At 45.6% G+C, this 21,600-nt stretch overlaps 1 protein-coding gene across 4 annotated transcripts in view; it reads right to left on the reverse strand.

Annotated features, from left to right (window-relative positions):
• BCL11A (BCL11 transcription factor A) overlaps positions 1-1,915 on the reverse strand; it is a 100,759-nt gene extending 98,844 nt beyond the window's left edge. For 2 of the 4 annotated variants that reach the window (XM_025992683.2, XM_025992682.2), the window contains exon 1: positions 1,237-1,694. In XM_025992683.2, coding sequence (XP_025848468.1) covers positions 1,237-1,291 — 55 coding nt within the window. In that variant the 5' untranslated portion in view covers positions 1,292-1,694. Of the gene's footprint in view, positions 1-1,236 lie in introns of all 4 variants that reach the window. The other 2 variants (XM_025992684.2, XM_025992685.2) reach the window with 2 other exon arrangements.
• Positions 1,916-21,600: the final 19,685 nt, after the last annotated feature.

A 21,600-nucleotide genomic window follows, 5' to 3' on the forward strand; every position in this document is an offset into this window, starting at 1 on the left:
GAGGAGGGAGTTCCTCGCTCCCTCTCCACGCCGCCGGCGCTCTAAGTTTGCAACTAAAGGGGTTTTGGGGAAGGGGGTAATCGTATTTTCCCCCCTCTAACAGAGATGGAGATTTTTGCAGGGGGGGGTGGGGTGGGGTGGGGTGGGGGAGCCCAAGAGGAGAGCGTTGCAGAAAACGGCCGGCCGAGCGTTTGGGGCTTCTGCTGGGGGGCAAGAAATGGCACGTCCTCTTGCCTCGTTTTATTTTTGGTTTTTATTTTTATTTTATTTTTCACATCCCTTCGCCGCCGCGGAGGCTCGGCCGGGAGGGGCGGGCAGCGGGAACCCAGGCGGCGGCGGCCCGAGCGCCCTCCCTCCGTCTCCCGCTCGCCCGGGGCCCTTGCTCCTGCCCTGCGGCGGCGGCGGCGCGGAAGGGCAGGCGCGAGGAGCCGGCACAAAAGGCAGCGGGACAAACACCCACCTCGGGCCGGAACAAAAGGCGGCAGCGGCGGCCGAGCCTCCCGTGCTTCCCGGTCTCCAGGCTCTCCCGGCCGCCGCGGCCCCTCTCCGCACTCGGCGGGCTCCCGGGCGCCGGGGGGCCCCCTCCCGCAGTCCCACTTTCTCACTATTGTGGAGATGACTACTTTCCTCCTGGTGCACACTTGACCGTGAGCGCGCTGCTGTCCGAGGGCCAGTCTCACCTCTTTTCTCCCAGGGAATTGTTTTTTTTGGCTTGGGCTCCCTCCTCCCGCCCCGTTTTCCTTCCTTCGGTGAGTGGAAGCAACCCCCTTCCCCACCCCCCCCCCCACCCCTCCAGCTCCCTCCTCTAGGTTTGCCCGAGAGTTGTTCGCATCCAAAGCATTGTTCATTATTTTGCAAAATTGGAGGGGAAATCATTGCATCCCTTTTCGAAAAGCGAAATAAAGCGGCGGAGAGCATGAAAGAGGAGGAGTCACATTTTTGTAAATTAAATAAAAATTAAAAGGTGCGTGCTATCCCAAAAGTGTGTCTACGGCTGCGGTTCGGGATAGGATGAGGTTTGTTTTTTGTTTGTTTGGGGTTTTGTTTTTTGTTGGGGTTTTTTTTTTTTTTCTTCCTCCCTTTAAGCTCTTTTATCCCGACTCTCGGAGGTTCGTCTCGTGAAAAAAAATTAAAAAATGCATGCACACACCCCTCTCTCCCCCCTCGCTCTTACTTCTCGTCCTGCGCGCTCTCGTGATTATTAATAATTATTATTACTATTATTGGGTTACTTACGCGAGAATTCCCGTTTGCTTAAGTGCTGGGGTTTGCCTTGCTTGCGGCGAGACATGGTGGGCTGCGGGGCGGGCGGCGGCGGCGGCGGCGGCGGCGGCGGGCGGACGACGGCTCGGTTCACATCGGGAGAGCCGGGTTAGAAAGAAGGAGACTCCAGAGAAAATATCTTCATCAGTGCCTTTTGACATCCAAAATAAATTAGAAATAATACAAAGATGGCGCAGGGAAGATGAATTGTGGGAGAGCCGTCATGGCTTTTTTTTTTTTTTTTTAAGCAAAAAAAAAAAAAAGAGAGAGAGAGAGAGAGAGAGAGGAGAGAGATAGAGGGAGAGAGAGAGAGAGAGAGAGAGAGATGAAAAAAATGGCAAAAGCCCCCCTGAGCTGCAAGTTCAAGTGCGGACGTGACGTCCCTGCGAACTTGAACGTCAGGAGTCTGGATGGACAGAGACACACAAAACATGGGCAGGGCGAGCAGGAGAGAAGGGGAGGAGGGAAGGGGAAGCTCACACCAATGGACACACATCAGGGGCTGGACATGAAAAAGAGACCAGGACAAGCCAATGGCCAGTGCGGGGCGGGGGAGGTGCGGGGCGGGGGGCTCCGCAGACGCCAGACGCGGCCCCCGGGGGAGGGGCGGGGGAGGGGAGGGGGCGCCGGGGCCGCGGGCTCACCAGTGGCCGCAGCCAGCGCCGTGGCGGCAGCGTGGCCGGGAGAGAAGAAAGGGGCGGCGGGGGTGGGGGGGGGGGCAAGACGTGCTCTCTGCTCACCCCCCCCCCCACCCGGACACGGATCCTAAAATGAAAGATTACTTAAAAAAAAAAAAAAAAAAAAAAAAAGGCGAGAGTGTACGGCGAGGCTGCAGCCCGGGTCCCGGGAGGCGCGGGCGGAGGGAAGGCAGGTAGAGTCGCTCCCGGACACCCTCCGCCGGGCGCACACCCACTTCCCCCGCCGCCGCGCTCGCTCCCCGCGTGCGGACGCCCGGGGCCGCGGTGGGAGCCCCGAGCCCGGGGCTGCGCTCGGGAAACTTTGCCTGCGGATGCGGAGAGGCTGGCAAAGAAAAATCACCCGAAGTTGAGAGCTGAGCCTCCAAGTTGCAGCTCCGCAGCGGGCGCGGGGAGGCGGGAGGACGCGCGCGGCAGAGCCGAGTGCAGCCCAAGTTGAGAGGGTCGCGGGTCCCGAAAGGCAGCCCCGGGGCCTCTGGGTGCCCGGCCAGGCAGGGTGCACGGGCGAGGGAGACGGCGCGGGCCGGGGCGGGAGGGCACCCCCGAGGCCGAGCCCGGGGGCGGAGGGGGAGCCGGGGGCGCGGGGGGGGGGGGGGGCCGGGCAGCTGGGATCTGAGCGCCCTGACAAGCGATTGGGTCCGAATGGAACTGGAAGCAGGCACCCGAGGCGCCCAAGGGTCGCGGCGAGGGAGGCCAAGGAATAAAGACCGAGGAGCCCGCCGCGGGGCGCGTTGCAGCCCCCGGAGGGGAGCGCCGGGGCCCGGGGCGGGGAAGGCGCCGAGGCCGCGGGCCGGAGGACAAAGCACGCGCAGCCCCGGGAGGGAGTCGCCGTCCCTGGGAACGTGCTCCCGGCGCCGCGGGAGGTCCTCGGGCCGGGTCCCCGGGACGGACACACCCCCTCCCGCCCGGAGCCACTGCTGGAGCACCGGGGAATGGGAAGCCAAATGTTCCTTACAGGCGGGGCGCAACTACTCCCGTGCAGTAACCGGGGAGAGGAAATGGGGAATATGGTGCGAGCGCGACCGGCTCGCGGGAGCCGCGGGGTGACCGCCCCGGGTCAGGGCCGCGCTGCTCGGGCGCCCGCCGCCGAGGCGCCCCCCCCCCCCCCCGGAGCACGCGGGCCCCTCCCGCCTCCCTCCCTCACACCTTCCCGGGAAATTAAGGAAGACCTGTTGGAAATAAACCCCTGTCGCTTTAATGCACACGCGCGCTCGCGCGCACACACACACACACACACACACACACACACACCCGGGCGCGCGCTTGCTCGGGGGCGCGCGCGCGTGCCGCCGCTGTCAAAAAGCGGGCTTCACTCTGGCGTGGGATACTTTCAGTTTTACGTAAAATGTACAGCAACAGCACCCCCTGCGATTGGAAAGTTTATTCTGAAACGTGTCTGCAAAGTCCCCCGGCGTCTCCCGCCTCCCAGCCTCCCCGCCTGCCTGCGCCGCCCCGCAGCCGCCGCCGCCGCCGCCGCCGCCGAGAGCGCGCCGCGATGCCCCGGCGGGAAGGGCAGGGGGAGGGAGACGCACGGGCTCGGGCGCGGGGCGCGGGGCGCGGGGCGCGGGCGCGGGGCGCGGGGCGCGGCGCCCGGAGCTGCAGGTGGAGGCGCGCGAGTGCCTGCCCGCCGCGGAGCCTGCCGGCCCTACCTCCCCTGCCAGCGGCTCCACGGCCCCCCGCGTCCCCGCTCTCCCCCTCCTCGGTCGGAGGCGCGGCGTCCCCGGGATGCACCCACCCGGCCGGGGACCTCAGGGCTCGAAGCCAAGCCCCCCGCCCCCGCCCGGGTTGGCCGGCGCGCACCCACCTCCCCGCCGCGCCCGCGAGCCGCTGTTTATTCTCGTGTTGTCTTAGCAAAGTTTCAGACCTATGAGAGAATATGCCTGGCTTGCCTGGCTCGGCGAAGCTTCGGGCCCCACGGAGGAAGCAAGAGGTGGTGATGCTCCACACTAGGAGGGATGTGTGCTGAACTGGGTTCGCGTAAATGTGTTTGGTTGTTATTGTTTCTCTCCAGTTTTGGGGGGTGGGTGGGGGGTGGGGGACGACGCTCAAACCCTGCCTAAGAAGCAGGAAGATTCACTTGCAGGAAAGAAAGCTCCTGTATGTAGTGTGTGCGTTGCACCATTTCCCCTTTTTTCGTGAGTTCTTCAGAGCAGGTCGGCATCTCCCACGACTGTCTTCTCTTCTTCCTCCTCCTCCTTCTCCTTGCTCTTCTTCCTCCTCCTCCTCCTCCTCCTCTTCTTTTTTTGTCTCTTTAAACTAGCGTTAGAGCGACCAGAAAGAGTGTCATTGCGCGGGAGGGGGGCTGCGTGCAGAAGAATGGGTGGAGGGGAGGCGAGGAGAGGGAAGAAGAAAGTGCAACTGGGAGGTCTTTGAAAAATAAATAAATTAAATAAAAGCCTCTTCAGGTAACAATAGTGAGTCAGATTCTTTCGGAACCGAGTTTTTCAAATTTAAGTATTTCCCCCATCCATCCATAAAAGCCCATATACAGAGAAGGTATATAAATGGGCGAATGTGTGTTGTGGAAATATATATGTATGATTTATATATAATGGTGTGTATAAAGCTTTTCAGGGTTGGCTGTAGTGTAAAAAGTAATGACTTTATTACCTCTGAAAGGTTCTGTGGTTCACATTTAACAGTCCTCTGAATTACAATTCATTACACAATTGTGTGCTCTCTAAAACCGGCACCCTATCAGGGCCGCTATCTGTGGTTATTTCCAATAAATAACTGGCAACATTTTATTGATTTTCTTTTTTAAAAAAAAATCATAGGAAATTAAGCACTTAGTTACAAGTAGGTCTGCTACGTTATTGCACTTGTTTCAGATTCCAGGGGGTTCCTTCCGAAACCACATCTTAAAACATACATTAAAAACCCAGTTTTGCAGCTGCCTTCCCTGGGTGCCAATGGAGAGGTAAGCAGCGACGTTTCCACCATTAACATATATTTAATTTCACCACCATAAAATGCCCAGAGTGAAATAGGAACTGCCCTCCGCTCCTGCCCCTCCCCCTCCCCCAGCCTGATTTCAACCCAGTCCTTAAACCCTGGGCTGTGTATTGGCACTTGATCCCTCCTCATCGCGGACCCCCACTGCCGGTCCCTCGTGCTCACCCCTGAGAGTGACGTCCCCTCTCTCATTGCTGCTGGAGACTCGCTAAAGCGCTCAAAAGTGGGGGGGGGGGGAGGGAGGGAGGGGGAGGAGGGCTTGTATGTGTGTTTAAAGAAAGAAAAACGTGTTGTTTTAAGAGGTTTAAAAATATTACATAAGTATTGATTAATGATGCAGGTGCTTTTGTAGAGGGGTGAAAGGTCACCTTAAACGCGAACACTTGGATACACAATAAGTATATTTACCTTTCCCAAAGTGGCTTTTACAAAGTAATAAATTATGACAACGTTAAAATTATTTTCTGGCCGTTCAGTCCCCTTCATCTGGAGCTGTGGAACCTTTGCTAATTACGCTCCGTGGGCTCTTTCCCAAATCTTTGGTGACGACACTGAATGTAAACTCCAGGCCAACAGACGACCCCCTCCTCTCCCCTCCTCCCCCTTTTTATCCTGCCCGCGGAGGAGACTCCCCAGGACTTCCTGCAGTATATATTCTCCCTCTGATCTCCGTACTTAATAGCCAAGTCCTGGTTTATGCTTTATAATGTGTTGACAAGTTTTCTAACAGACTTTCTGAAATAATGCACATATATTCACGTCGGTTAGAAACCCACCGTATTTTTAGAGTCGAGTAGATCTATACCCTAATGCAGTGAGAGAGTGTAAATCATAGAGGATTTCATAGTCCTTTCAGTAGTTTTCGGTATGAAGTATGAGCCGCGTGGCCTCCAGACGTAACCTTTTAGAAAAAAAGACAGTGCTTTTATTTTATGGTGTAAAGTGCTTTTAGCTCCAGGGCTCTGAACGTGAATGTGGTCAACAAACAGCTCCAAGAGGGAGACTTAATACAGTCCCAGCCCTCGTGCGGAGGATTGCCTGGCACGGGGGACTCGGGCTGAGCTGGAGAATGAAGGGTTAAAGGTCTGTCTCGATGGAAACTACACGATTAAAATAAAATATTCACTGTCTGCCTTTAGGGGGAAACACCTTTATAGGCTTAAAGATAAATAAATGAATGACTGAATGAATGGTTAAAAAATGGTTACAAACAGTCCCATCTTACTTTTGACTTGATTCCTTTTTTCCTTTTTTTTCTTCCTTCCTTCCTTCCTTCCTTCCTTCCTTCCTTCCTTCCTTCCTTCCTTCCTTCTTTCCTTCCTTCTTTCCTTCCTTCCTTCCTTCCTTTCTTCCTTCCTCCTTTCCTTTCCTTTTCTTTCCTTTCCTTTCCTTTCCTTTCCTTTCCTTTCCTTTCCTTTCCTTTCCTTTCCTTTCCTTCCTTTCCTTTCCTTTCTTTCTTTTGGCCTAACAGCAGCTCAGAAAATAGAGAACAGGCAGTCATCTTCATAAAAATAAAACTTGGGTTTAGATTCTATACTTGACATAGGCTTTGCATTTGGGGTTCTTGAGGGTGGGAGCCCTAGGGTGTCCTTTAGACAAAGGAAAAATTAATTTTAAAAAAGGAAGGGGGTTGTGTGTGAGAAAGGGGGTGAGCTTTATGTGGGCACCCTAAATGGAAAGGTGAAAAGAAGGGCCACGGCCCCTCCTGCCTCGCTGGGCTCCCTCTGCCCCCACCTCTCTATAACATTTCTTTCCCCTCTACTGCCAGTGTGATCCTGAACCTAGGACCTAAGGAGGCCCCTGGGGGGCACTGTCTACACCTTATGCAGGGGCAGATGTCATAGAAGAGGCTCCTGGGGGAATGCCAGTTACTCTGGCATTTCTCCAGAGATTCTCTGGGCCTTTAGCTGGATGGTAGGCTACTTCACCTACCTGGATGGTTCTGTCCAAAAAAAGAAAAGAGAAGAATGGCAGTGAGGAAGGAAGGGAGAAAGGGAGGAAAAGAAAGAAGGAAAAAGCTGAATCTATGGTAAATCCGTCTATACTTGCCTCTAGGCTGGGCTGCTATGTGCTGAGTCAATAATGTATGGGTAGGGGGAAGCAGTCTCACCATTTAAGTAAGAGGCCCCTTTGAAGACAAGGAGTTCTGGTTAGGACATTGCTAGATAAAATACTCAATTCAGTTCCTAACATTGACATCAAAGACACATAGGTGTTGGGCAATAAAGCCAATCCAATGTACTACAAACATACTAGTACAAAACTCAGCACACAGTAGATGCTCAATAAATGGTTTTGGCATGAATAAGGGAATAAATCCTATTACATATGAATGAAACCAGCATGACCATTCAAATTCTACTAGTTTCCCCCAGAGACCAACCGAAAAGGCTTTGATCAGGCAAGCCTATTTTAAGAGCTAATTTTAACCTAAAAGTGATTTCCCACTAAGGATGGTGAATTCAAAAAGATTATCCCAAATATTAGAGCAACTGAACAATTAATACAATGCAAAACATTTCTATCTTCTCCAGCAGCCTACATTATCAAATATCTTCCAAATAAGCCAGTGTCAAGAATCCGGTATCAAAAGATACTTTAAAAAAAAAAAAAAAAAAAAAAAAAACATTGGGTTTTGGATCTATACAAATCTGATTTCCCAAAGGAGGGCACTTCTAAAGGAAAAAAATACGATCAGAGCAGTTAAAAATAAAAAGTATCTCAAACTTAATTCTCTGCCCCCCTCTTTGAATCTTTTTCTTTTAACAAGGGAATCATTTTTTCAGGACATGTTTTTCACACCCAATCACACCCAATCACAAAACAGGCCTCACCTATTCGCTTCTTTTGGCGGGAGGAGGGGTAAATAAAAGGAAAAGCAACACCACACGCGCGCACGCACACACACACACATCTGGTCTGACATTTTGTACAGCAAGTTTCAGCCCAATGTGATTTAAAACAATGTGAGTTAAAAACCTCTTAAAATTTGGGTTTATAATGGAAACGCTGACAGACTCTTAATTATAGCAGCCCTGCCAGACACTGCTATAATGAAATAGTTGTGCTTTCATTACTATAGAGGCACTATAGTTAAGGGTCTGTCAGTGTTTCTATTATAAACCTCAAGTTTAAGAGGTTTATAACTTGGGCTATTTAAATGGCACTGGGTGGAATTCAAGTTATCAGTCCAGATGTGAAGCTGTTTTATAAAAGACGGAATAACTCAGCCGAGAAAGCTTTTGGAGAACTCTCTCTCTCTCTCCCTCCCTCCCCCCCACCCCACTCCTTTCCTCTTATCCTCCTTCTCTTCCTCATGGAACATCACAGAAATGATTTTTAGTGGTTTCAGATGGTCTTATTGCCAACTTCTAGTTATGACTTCACTGTCTAAAAGGCAATTTTATAGGCAGTCCTTTACTTGGACAAGTATTCTTTGCTGTTATTACAAGTTTTTATTATTTTATTATCCTAGAATATACATACATACAGAGGGAGAAGGAGGGAGGGAGAGAGGAAGAGAGAGAAATGGAGAGAAACAACTAAAAATTCAGACTGTATGTCAAGGAATGTTGCAACCTCATATACATACACAGATGTGTATTTTCTGAGTTACATTCTGACAAAAAGTATAAATTTACCAAAGAGAAATGAAGCACCTCAGATCTTCTTTATCTAGTCTATCAACTATGTGGCAAAAATAAAAGAGGTATTAACATCTTATTTCAGAAGGTTGTAGTCTTCCTGGCATCACTTGGTTTGCTCAGAAAGCAGCAGTGAGCTTTGAACTACCCAAGGACTAACATGTACACAAACACGAGGTATTTCTCTGCTTGACTTTGTTCACAGATAGGTGAAGGATGTACCTTGGATCTAATGGGCCAGAGTTTTGCAATATGTTCTATTAACCTGGTACGCCACCAATATAATATGTAATTAATGTTTGTTAGTGACAATGTGGCTGATTCCATCATAAGGAAAACAAGGATGGTGGTGGTAGCGGTGGTGATGGAGGTGATGGTGGTCATAGAGGAAGTGACAGTGGTGGAAATGGTAGTGAAGATCATGGGGGTGGGAGATAAAGATGGTGGTGGTTTCTCTAGTTAGTGTGTCCATGAGAGGGCAGTCTCAAAAATGAGACAAAAGGTGAAGGTGAAAAGCTCAAGCCCTTGCTCCTCCAATGCTTTTGGTTTTTGTCATTCCATCAAGAGCAAGTGGTAGGTGAGTCAAATGACGTTTTCAAATGCTCGCTGCCCTGTGGCTGTCCACATACGCAGCAAGATTTGGCCCTGGCTGGGTGTTGCTGGCAGGCCCCAAGGTCACTGACTTCATACAGAAGGACCCACCAAGAGCTGTGAGGCCACCATGTCTATATTTAGAAATCTTTTCGCTTTCAGAAGAAGAGTAGTTCATTTTCTCTGTTCCCTCTTATGGAAATCAGACCACCAAACCAGGCCATCAGGGACCATTACAGCCTCGACAGTTCTCACTTCACAATAGCTTTAGTTGGTCTCCTCTGGCATTAGTTAGGTGACAAAAGGGAAGTAGTCATCAAGACATGTCACCAGGCTCAAGTTCCTTCTTTGCCAGTTTCTCATAAACCCCACAAATGCCTCACCCTGCGACCACTCCAGAGGTGTGCCAACCCTTCCTAGAGATCACTGAATAGGGACTGTTCTGGTCCCTTTTCCAGAAATGAAGATATCTTTTTCTCCCGATAGTTAATCATCAGTATTTGTTTTTCCTGCCAAATTCAGCAAAGGGAACTTTTCTTGTAGTAAATGCCTATTCTTATTTCATCTCTCTTTGGCAGCTTGGGAAAGGATAAACAAATCTCTCTGGTCTCCCATCTCTGCTTGTATACAATTTGCCTGTTTTCTCTCTTTCTCTTAAAAAAAAAAAAATCTTAGCACAAGGTTGGTTATCTAAGCCTCCAGGTTCCTATAAACTGAAGAATCTGGTTCTAAGAATTGTTATTCTTTCTTTCTTTATGGAGCACCGCCCTGAGACATGAGACATGGTTTCCGCTCTTGGATGGCTTTTATTTTTAAGGCACTAGGATGCACCTACACAGGCGCAAGCATCTCACATAAAGTTCATGAGTCACACATGCCAGAGCCATACTGATGCACACTATTATCCTTGCTTGGTACAGCCCTGGCTTCACATTGCTGGTTTGAATAGTCCTAAACCTTTAGCGAGGACCTGTTTGAGGGAACACCGCTCAGTACACTTCTGATACAAGATTTTTACTTCCTAGAGAAAGAGTTTGGTTTCCCAGAAGTGAGAATGGTAAATAATAAGGTTTGGTCATGAATATCTGTGATAATCTATTGTTTTCCATTTTTATGTTGTTATAAGATAGCTAGTTACTTTTGAGAAATGAGTTTTCGGTACTATATTTGTTTTGTAGGCAATATTATAGGCTATTTCTAGCATGCATTTGTGAATGTATCCTTTTTTTAAATGACACTGTTTCACTTCCCTAACGCAGAGTGAGCATTTAATACATCTCTTGAATCAGGGAATGAATTGCACAAATGCATTTTCAGGTGCTGCTGCAGGTGAGAAAGATATAAGTATTTGTGTCTGCTCACTAATAAATTAAATATGCATACAGTGGAAAATTATATTATTTCACTTTTTAAATAGTTAAGAAGGATAGGCCATTTGCACTAACTGACACATTATAAACTGCAAGCCCATTTGCGTCAGGTGGAAACAATTGCATGTCTCTCTGTGTGTATTTCATATAATAACTTATGTCATAAAAACCGCTGCCACTGCCTGACTCAGGTCCTGGGTTGTCAGTGCTTATAGGGCAGAGCCTCTGTCATTTTCATCGTGTCCCCCCCCACACACACACACACACTCAGCACAGAGTAGGACCTTAGGGAAATGTCTGATACATAATAAAGACTTACGAAGTAGACCACTTAGATTTTCAGGAACTCCAAAATCCTATCTACCATGGATTAAAATGTCCTCTTTATTGTTCTCAGTTCTCAGATTTTGAAACGCAATGAAATAGTCAAACAGCTCAAATCCAAGTGCATTGTAACACAGAGTAGCTCTGAGAGATTAATTCTGGAGCCCGAGTCTTCAGATACTACTTTTTTCAAATATCAAGGCCTGTTCTAGCTGGTTCTTATTTGAAGGAAGCAAGGCTCCTAGAGCCTTATGTTGGCACCCACCCTCCTGTGATTTCTATGCCCTTGCTCAGAAAGCAAGGGAAATAATAGCATGTGCTCTTCACATAAGATGGAAAAAGAATCATGACCCTCTCCTCAAAATCTTGTATCCTGAACTTCAAGCTTAATTAGTAGGTAAAAACACACAAGTGGATTTTCAACACAAGTTCCATCTGGGACTTGTAAACATGAGGGGGCGGGGAACCTACATATTGATTATTTGAATATTAAGCACTTAAAGGAGTTTTGCTAAGATTATAGATCTCTTGCATGTGTTGATTTAAAGATTCTAAAAAAATATTCTAGAAAATTTAAAATCTGCTCATTTTATCTTTTTTTAAGTTCAATTAATTAACATAGAGTGTATTATTGGTTTCAAAAGTAGAGGTCAGTGATCCATCAGTCCTGTAAAATACCCAGTGCTCATTATATCATGTGCCCTCCTTAATGCCCATCACCCAGTTACCCCACCCCGCATCCCCCTTCCCCTTCAGCAACCTTCAGTTTGTTTCCTATGATTAAGAGTCTCTTATGGTTTCTCTCTCTCTCTCTCTCTCTCTCTGATTTCATCTTGTTTTATTTTTTCTCTCTTCCCTTATGATCCTCTGTTTTGTTTCTTAAACTCCACATACGAGATCATATGATAATTGTCTTTCTCTGATTGACTTATTTCACTTAGCATAATATTCTCTAGTTCCATCCACGTCATTGCAAATGGCAAGATTTCTTTTTCTGATGGCTGAGTAGTATTCCAGTGTGTGTGTGTGTGTGTGTGTGTGTGTGTGTGTGTGTGTGTACCACAACTTCTTTATCCGTTCATCTGTCAATGGGCATCTGGGCTCTTCCCATAGTTTGGCTATTGTGGACATTGCTGCTGTAAACACTGGGGTGCAGGTGCCCCTTCAGATCACTGCACTTGTATCTGTGGGGTAAATACCCAGTAGTGCAGTTGCTGGGTGGTAGGGTAATCAACTCTTCTTCATGGGAACCTGCAACTTTTTATTTTTTCTTTTATTTTAGCATAGGTAAATCACACTGAAAAGAAGCTGCAAACCAAAAAGTAACTACTCTTTAAAAAAAAAAAAAAAGATACAACTTTAGTTCCACTAACATCTTTAGAATTCCAAGCTGAATCGGTTTTTTTTCCCACTGGTCTTCACAGTTAAGGCTTTCAATCTCTTTAAAGCTAATGTAACAAAGAGAAAAAATTTAAGCTGAGTCCAGGCTTGTGTTTTTAACTAATTTACCCTCAGTGAGACTAATATGATATCTCATTTGTAGAAACATTCAAAGTTAATATACTTCTGACAACACTAAGAAGTTGTGATTCATTACTTCGAATTTTTAAATATTCTAGAAGGAAGACACTTTTCACTACGGGAGCCAATAGAGGCCAAAGAGCCCTGATTTCAGGTAGCATCTTTTCTTCCCTTTTTAGAGACAAAGGATTGACCAGCAGCAAGTAAATAAATACGAAAATCCTGAGGTCTATATATTTTTTTCAACATAATACCAAATGCCTAAACATTGTAGATATACTGGCACTGAAATAATAAGATGATAGCAGTAATTATTTTAATGAGAATTTCCCTAGCCAGAATAACAAACAGATCTATCGCCTAATGTTGCACTGAAAGGTAGTACCTAACTACAGATACTGCTGTGGTGACTAATGTGCGATAAGAGAATCCCTCCGCTCGCATTTTGAGCGTTTATGTCATCGCATATTATTGATAGCACATATTATTTTTACTACATGGTGTCTTTATTTTGTAAAGTCTAATTGCAGGAAAAATTATTTTCATCCCCTGGATTTTGATAGCAATTTCCATAGGAAAGGCCTGGCTACAGAGAGAAGGCTGTGTATCCTAGAGTCCCACCGTGGCCAAGGAGGTTTGCTGATGATTGGGATAACAGTTCTCCAGCCCTGTTCACTGGCCTTTTAAGAGGGAAGGAAATTAAGTACAATAGACTTGTGATAAAATCAGGATTACTTCCTGATGAAGATACATGGAAACTGAACGACTTGGGATTAAAGTCTCAGCCCCCATATTCCTGCGTTCAGGCTTTGCCAACCGAAGATTGTATGAAATCTCTCACTGAACTAAAACCCCTAATCAAATATCACACGAACTGCATCTTGGTCCTGAGGTGGAGATAACATTAGATCTTTCTGGGTGCAATTTCAATTGTGATGCTTCCTTTGGCGGAATGCTTTTCAGAGGTGGACAGAGCAACAGAAATCTGGCATCCAGAACCAAACGCACCTGAGTGGCCCATGGACAGTTTCCACAACGAAGGTCAAAAAAGGGCTGCAAAGAAAAGGTGTATCAAAGGTATCCTTGGAACTCCGAGCCAATAAAAATGAGACTATTCTCTTCTGAGACCTAATTAACTTTTATATCCAAAGCTACACTGCACATTTGTTCATTGCTTATGACTAGGACAAAAAATATATATATATATGTGCCATGGAACCAGGCTTTGAAATGATCTATTGGGTGGCTTTTCTGTGTCTGTAAGGAATTTTCTGTTCTTTAGAGGTATTCATTCAATGAATAAGTAAGTCTATGCTAATTTTTTTTCTCAAGATGTTAAGTATTTTCCTATATCTATTTTCAAGGAATCAGGGACTTAGTCCAATAACTTCCAAAATATTCCCTTCAAATCCTGAAACAAAACCACAACAAAAATGTTCCAGAAACAAATTTCATGCTACAGGCTTTGCAAGGATTAGTCTCCTATTAGAGTCACTGTTCCTATATGATCCTTTTTCATGTTTTAAAGGAGGATATATATTTTTCTGTTACCTTTCCTGACTGTAAAGCAATCACAGGAACCTGCAGGAGGCACCATAAATATGCAAATTTCTGAGAGATAACTGTTTTCAGTGGCTATGCCTCCAAGTAGTCGGGGAAACAGGAGAGCTGGAGCTTCCTACTTCCAAGTAATTCGTATGTTGGTAGTGCCCCCTGCTGCAATCACAGGTTGTCCAAGAAAGGGAGAATGAAATGCAGAAGCATTTAGATCTGCTTAATATGTGAAATAAATGCCCACCACCCCTGCTCCAGAAAAAGCCATACCCACGTTCAGAGTTCCTCCTGCCAGTCACAAATACACTTTAAACACTTTCCTCAGCCTAAAATTGGGAAGATTTGCTTTTATTTCAAAACCTTTAAATATGCAGGTGACATAGAAACGGGTTTTATTTCTTAAAAAAAAAAAAAAAAAACCACCACCATGCTGCGATCTGAAACCGCCTCTTTTAAAGAATGGGATATTTTACGAATCTTCTAGAGGTTACCTAATGATAATAAATTCTGAATTAGAAGAATATCATGCTACCCACTAGGACATTAGAGTAGGAAGGGAAAAGTTAAAGTGTTAACAGTGTGTAGAGCTATTATTCAGTTTTAAATGGCTTTATTTATTGAAGGAAAATTTTGTGGGCCATTAGCTCGTAGTGTGGACTGGACATTTTGATGCTCAAAAATAAAATGAAATAAAATAAATAAATGAAACAACCAAGTCAGGAACATTGGAAAACTGATTGCCGTGGCTCTACAGTCACTCTGTTACAGATTTTCATATTAAGACTTTGGGGGGGTGGGTGATAGAACAGAATAACACGATACAATTCAGACCTGTGCCGGTCTATTGAATACATAATATGCATTTTTAAATTGCCTGAATATATATTCACACGACAGAACCTAATGGGTTTAGGAGGAGCCCTCGCTCTTGATCAAATCATAAAAACTGTTATAAACTTGTCTATCACATCAGGTCACACACACTTCTTCTAAAACTGTTTTTGTCTTGTTTAAATACTAGAATCAGAATAACATAAAGGAAATTAAACATAAAAAAAGACCCAAAAACCCACCTCAGTTAGGAATGAGAATCTCTAGATAGAGCCACCAGGGCAAGGCTTGATGACACAGATACTGTTTCTGTTGGACACCCCCCAATTTTCCCCAATCTTCCCCAGTGCCCCAAAGTCCTCCACCACCACCACCACCACCACCACCACCACCACCACCCCGCCCCCAGCTTTGCTATTTTTTCCCACCAGTTCCAGACCTGAAGCTCTCTCCTAGTGTAAACATCTTACACTGTGGCTATGTACTAGTGTTTGAATTTCACCTTAGCTTCGCGCTTCATTTCCATATTCAGATCTTCGCAGCCAGAGCACAGTAGAGGGCTAAGGAAATTACCTATATCATTTTAGCAATGAGACTGCCTTTATCTGCACCGTCCAGGAATCTTGTATCCTGTCTGTGGAGCCCTGACCTGAGAGCCCGTGAGGAGAGAGAGGGAGAGGAACTGGTGGATATTAGTTACCAGGCAGGACTAATTAGAAATAGATCTTGATATTAAAGGTATCCATCTTTTTCTTACTCAAAACTTAAACAAGCTCCCATTATTCTATATGATGGGGAGAATTTTTAAGCCCCTGCTCTGGGCTTTATTGCTACAGAAGGTGAACTGTGAAAAAAAGAAAACCAGTGCACAAAACAGCAGTTGGGAATCGAAGCTCCTCTTTACCAGAACCCCTGCCATATATGTTCACTGTCACTCACCTTCTAGACACTCAGTACAACCATTCAATCTATTGAATCGAGAGACTGTTTGATCTTATCTGCATCTGTGAGCTGACTGTCAACCTACTTAGGCTGCATATTAAATCATCTATAGTAGCTGTATCAAGCTGGGATGATCTGTTAATTCTAAATTTATTAACCCTTGGAGTGCAGTCATCATGTTTAATCTAGTGTAGCCCACATTTATTTTACAAGACTAAATCCTTCTTTAAGATATGGCTGTGCTGTAGGTTAAAAACAGCTAATGTGGGTTTCATTATGATAATTGGGGGGAGAGACTGTCTGAAAAATGCTAGTGCGGCTACCCTAACAGGCTATGTATGTCTGGTCCCGAGCACTCTCCAAGGCTGGGTTTGCCTGTGAGATGGGATTTGCTCCAGAAACAGTTCTGTCTCTAAAAAGAATGCAAAAGGGAAAAAGAGTGCGGGGAAGAAGTGGGAAGAAGAGGAAGGCCTCTGACAGATTTCCAGGGATCCGAAGCCAGAAAGACTGATTTCCAAGGTGGGGTCAACCCCTAACATGATGCCTAAGGAGTAAATTTCCAAAGGCACCCACACCTGGCGAAAGATGCTAACCAAATTCCTTAAGTGAGTCAAACTTCTTGATCAGTGAGGATCACCTATTTCTGGACTGAACAGCTTTTTTTCACCACAGCCCTCCCAGAGAAGAATTCCAAAGAACTCAAAATATAAAGTAGTTCTGCTGAAAAGAGAGAAAAAAATGTTCATTTAATATGTTAATCTGGTCTTCAGACAAAAAAAAAAAAAAAAAAAAAAGATATCCATCTCTTCTACTTGCCCATTACTGATGTTATCAACATATTCATAGCTTTTCTTTCAGACACAAACTGCTAGGCATGCTCCCTTTTTTGGTAACCACGTGCCTGATATCTCTCTAATGTAGCCTAATAACAATTTTAGCATTCAGATGAAGCGATTTCATTCTGTGACTGCCTTTTCTATTAGATTTGATTTTGAGAAGCCCCAGTGGGTGCCTTCGAGGCAGAGATCTATCTGTGAGGCTGCTACCGACTCAATAGCAGCCTGGGCTAACCTTGACCTTTCCCGAGACCCCGCTCCATCTGGTGCCAGCCTGCTTTCCACCGCCCCCCCCTCCTTTCTTGCTTCATAGTCAACATTGATCAAGGCAGAACGGAGCGCCTCGTCTCCTGGAAGGGCTGGGCAGGCTCAGGAGGACAGCACATTTCAGTATATGGAAATGATCAAGCTTCTTATGCAATCATAAATCTACATAGGAGTCTTGTGATTTGATATTTCATTCACCTCTAAAGATTTTTTTTTCTCCCTCCCAACAGGGATTTATAAGCTCTGTAAGAGCTCCCGGACAACGGCTTTCCCCAACACCTGGAAATTATCAAGCTTGCTGCTTGCTGAATGATGCTAACAGCTCTAATGCTGCAAATTCATTTTTAACAACTCACTGGCTTTTATCTAGGATTTGTGTGTGTGTGTGTGCGCGTGTGCGTGTATACACACACACACACACACACACACACACCCGTGCATGCGCCTTTCTTTAAGGAAAAATCTACCAAAGCAACGCACAGTATCAAAGACACCAAAATCAAATCCGACTGGAATATCCTACGTCTCCACACCCATCCCCATGCTGTATTTGTAGATAAATAGATTTTTTTTTCTATCTGTGTATTCCGTCCCCTTTAACTGCTTAAGAGGGCAGAGATAAAGATGAAAAGAGGAGACAGGGAAAAAGAGAAAGAGAGAGTAAAGAGAGAGATGGAAAGATGCCAAACAGAGAGGTAACTGGATGTCACACTTGCATGGAGCTCCAGACCCACCTCTCCCCTCCCCAGGCCACATTCCTCCTTTCCCCAAAACCCACCCCAGTGGCTCCTCCTCACATCACCCACTACAGTGCACAGATGCCTCCCCTGCCTCTCACTCCCTTTCTTCCCTCTTCCTCCGTCCGTTCCAGGGGCTGGGTGGCGGGAGGCTGACTGGGGGGCGTCACGTGGGCAGCCCGTGGGCAGCGGCTGCAGCAGCTCCAAAGAAATTGACTGACTGGCCGCTTGGGCGCATTTCAATATATGGAAATGACCAGAGGCTTCTGCAATAAATCAGCCCTCAACACTTTGTCATTTTTCTAGTTCTGCTTCATTTTCCTATTTTCCTCTTCTTCTCGCAGAAGCCTCATTGCTTATATCTTACCCCGCTGCGTCTCTTCTCACCTCCATCCCTCCCCCACCCTCTCCAAATATTGGCCCATCCTGGCCAGACGCCACCCCCCCACCCCCCACTTTCTGTTCTCTGGCTCCCCTGTAATTGGAAACATCCGGTCGACGACGATTGTTTTCTTTCCCTTTAAATTTTTCTCTCCCCCCCCCCCCCCAACAACATCGGGCAGTGTTTGCAGCAGGAGCCTCAGATTTTCTGCGACCACAGGCGCCTGGGATGCGCTCACTCAGTCCTGGGGACCGGGACCTCTAGCCCCTTGTGATGGAGAAAAAAGAAAGACACGGTCCTCGGTTCACCTTTCCCCGTCCCAGCGCCCGCTCCCACCCTCTAGGAGTTCCCTTAGCAAACTTAAAAGAATATCAGAAGCAACTTGTGCCATGAGGCGCCCGGGGGAGCGCTGGGGGGTCGCCAGAAGAAAAGGGAGGGATGTAGTGGGAATCTAAGTGGGTTTGCAGGTTACTGCTTTTCTTTTTGCAGATCCTGTGGTGCCCTCCACCTAACCCTGCCCCTATGCCCCGGGTCTTTTTTTTTTTTTTTTGAACTAAAGCTGCGCATCCCTGCAATCTGCAATTACTCTGGATGTTTCTCAGGAGCTCAACACAGCCTGAATTTCGTGGCACTTGCCAAAGCGAAATTAGCAAAACCCCATCACCGCGCTGGGTTTTGTGTCGTGTCGTGTCGTGTTGTGTTGTGTTGTGTTGTGCTGTGTTGTTTTGAAGTTCGGTGCAGAAGCAACCCCTTCCCTAGCTTCCTCCACCCCCTCTCGCAGCTCCTACTTGAGATTTCTAATCTTTCAACTTGGGACTGTCTCTTGTCGACTGGGCAGCCTCTCTTTTTTCTTTCGCTTGGATCTGGGAACAATAGGCATGTAAAGGGTCAGTGGGCATCACCCTATAAAGCTCAGAACCTAATTAATTTTATTAAAGGAGGATCTGTTTATGCAATATGACAGCCTGGGGGAATTAACCATTTGAGGACGCAGACGCTGTTCAGACACCAGAGATTTCCTCCTCACATCATCAGCTTAGCCTTCCTGCCCCATTTGATGCTGGGCGGCACCGTGATCCGGGTCTGGTTTTTTGTTTGACCTTGGGAAGAGCCTGTCTAAACCCGGGGTTCTGCACACTTCCAGGGACTCCCAGAGAATCCATGGATTCCCATTGCCAGACGACAGTTGAAGTGCCCACCCATGCACAGTTTGCTGCAGTGACAGCTCAAAAGGTCTCACTATTGGGAATGTGGAGGCTGAACCTCTCACCGCGACCTAAAGTGGATATTTGGAAATATTCTACTTGGAAATCAAATCGTATGAAATCCAATATGCCTTCTCAAGAGCAATGGAAAATGCAACCGTTTTAAGTTTTTATTTTTCCCTGCCACTCTGGTAATTTGAAATACATTTTTAATAACCTCCTGGAAAAAAAAACAATTTAATAGTTCAGACATATTGTTCTTTGACTTAATATCCCTGTGAATGCCTTAATTGCCCAAACAAAGTTTATTTCATTTACAAAGGCTAACTTTATGTCTCCTGGGAATTCTAATGTCATAGTTGTTTTTTTTTTTTTAATCATCACCTTGGATTTTGTTCAACAGGGATCTAGAAATGTATAGCATATGTATAGAAATAGATATGATAAAATATTCAAGAGCTCTCTGAAGGAAAATGTGCTTGAAAATAACCCCCTCTTTTATGGAATTTGTTTTGATTTAGATCTATAGATAGTAAAAAGAATGAAAGAAACTGTGAATTACACTGAATATAAGATGTTTATCACTTTAATATTACACTTCCTAGCTTCCATATTACAGAGCTTTAGAATACTCCCAAACTTTCAGATTGAAGCTCTGCCTTATACGGTCTGAGGTTTGTCTGGAAAGACCTGCCAGCACATGCCAGCTAAAAATGAGTGTCAATTAATAATAATAAAAAAGATCCCTTATTCCTACACTCATGTAATTTAACAGGTTTGCAGAGGAACATAGGATGACAACAGTTGTGAGAACATTCCAATATATGCAGTTCTAACAGCTTTCATTCTAAGACGGCAAACCTTCCTAAAATAGAATGGCTTAACATTTCTTTTTTATATTAAAAGTCCAATCTACACTTCACATAAAATGTTTTTTTATCACAAAAATATTTGTCTCTAACAAAATGCACTTTTTGTTCTACCAAAAAAGCAAACATCTTGAAACAGATTCTCCCAGCTTTTTACAGCTCCCCATTGCAATTTTCTGTACTATTTTCAACTGCCCCCTCCCCCATATGAGATACTCTGAACACTGGAATAAAAATAATTACAATTGAAATACTGAACTAGAATGTCCTGCTTCCCAGTATTGCTAACAAATTCTCCAATTCTTAAACTGCTCTCTGTTGGAACTAGGCAAATTGGGGAACTTACACTGATATTTCTAAGTGCAGTTTGTTGTTTTAAAAACATATTGTACTGATTAATAAAAATGTGAAATAATTTGAGTTACAAATTTTGAACTACAAATCGCCATCTGCTCAAATGGGGGAAAACCAAAAATTGCCGAATATATTTTCTCACCTCTTTTTTTCATGATAACATAAACAACATTCCTGAATAATTAAAAAAAGAAACTGACTACACTTAATGCATTTTTATAGTTCAACAACTGCTTGGTGAGTCCACCTTCTCAAACGTGCAATTATTTTTTTTTCTTAATTACTTACATATGTTCTATCAGAAGATGCAGGTTCTAGTGCTTTTCCTGCATATCGTACAAATCTGTTTAGCCCTATCTATTAGATTATAAGCAAGCCCCTGGGTTGACGCGGTGAAGTAGACTGCAATGTGCAGTAACCCCAACTTGGTCGTCGTGTCAACTATGTCAGAGACCTGTGACAATACTCACAGTATCCTCTGAGGGTGGGGAGAAAATAAATTTCCATGAACCCAGACCTGGAGGAAAAAGGGTAACCCATCAAATAGAACATAGATACAAAAACAGTTTCATAAACAATTTAGCTTATGACTTTTGGGAAAGAAAGCAGGTAGGTAGACCTGTCATCCATAACTATTGAAAGCAGTTGTTGATGGCCTGGTAAACACGATCCAATGGAATTTACTATTCCACCGGCAGAAACAGTGAAAAATCGTCTAGGATGGACCAGGTTGTTGGAGTTCAGGCAAGGAAGAGGAGAAGCAGGAATCATCAGGGCAAGGAGTCGAACAGGAGATCCAATACAGAGTTGAACGTACTGCTCTTTAAAACATGTCCCAGGCTCAGATATGACAGATAAGCTGGCTGATTTTTAATCATCCTAAGAATAAAGAATTCCAGTTTTATTCAGTTAATTGTAGAATAATATGATGTATTTTTTTCTTTCCTTTTTGTTCTTTCTTCTTTTTAAGACCTGACTGTTCTGGGGCAGGGGGTGAGGAGGGGAAGTGCCCCATTTTATTGTCGAGAGACATGTACGTGCATCATGATCCAAAAGCCAGAAAACTTCGGAAGTTGTGTCTGCATTGGTCAGGCTGTGTCAGGCAGAGGAAGGAGTGGGCCAAATCTGTCCAGTTTCAGTGCAGGTCGAAGTCATCCTGTGAATCCCAGGCCCTGGGAAGGATGTAGAGGTTGCCTTCATCACGCTGGAATGAGGTGGTAGGGAATGAAGAACTGGCTCCAGAGAACCCTACACATTAGC

The sequence above is a fragment of the Vulpes vulpes genome, chromosome 16 (genome assembly GCF_048418805.1).
Source record: "Vulpes vulpes isolate BD-2025 chromosome 16, VulVul3, whole genome shotgun sequence".
NCBI classification, from domain to species: domain Eukaryota; kingdom Metazoa; phylum Chordata; class Mammalia; order Carnivora; family Canidae; genus Vulpes; species Vulpes vulpes.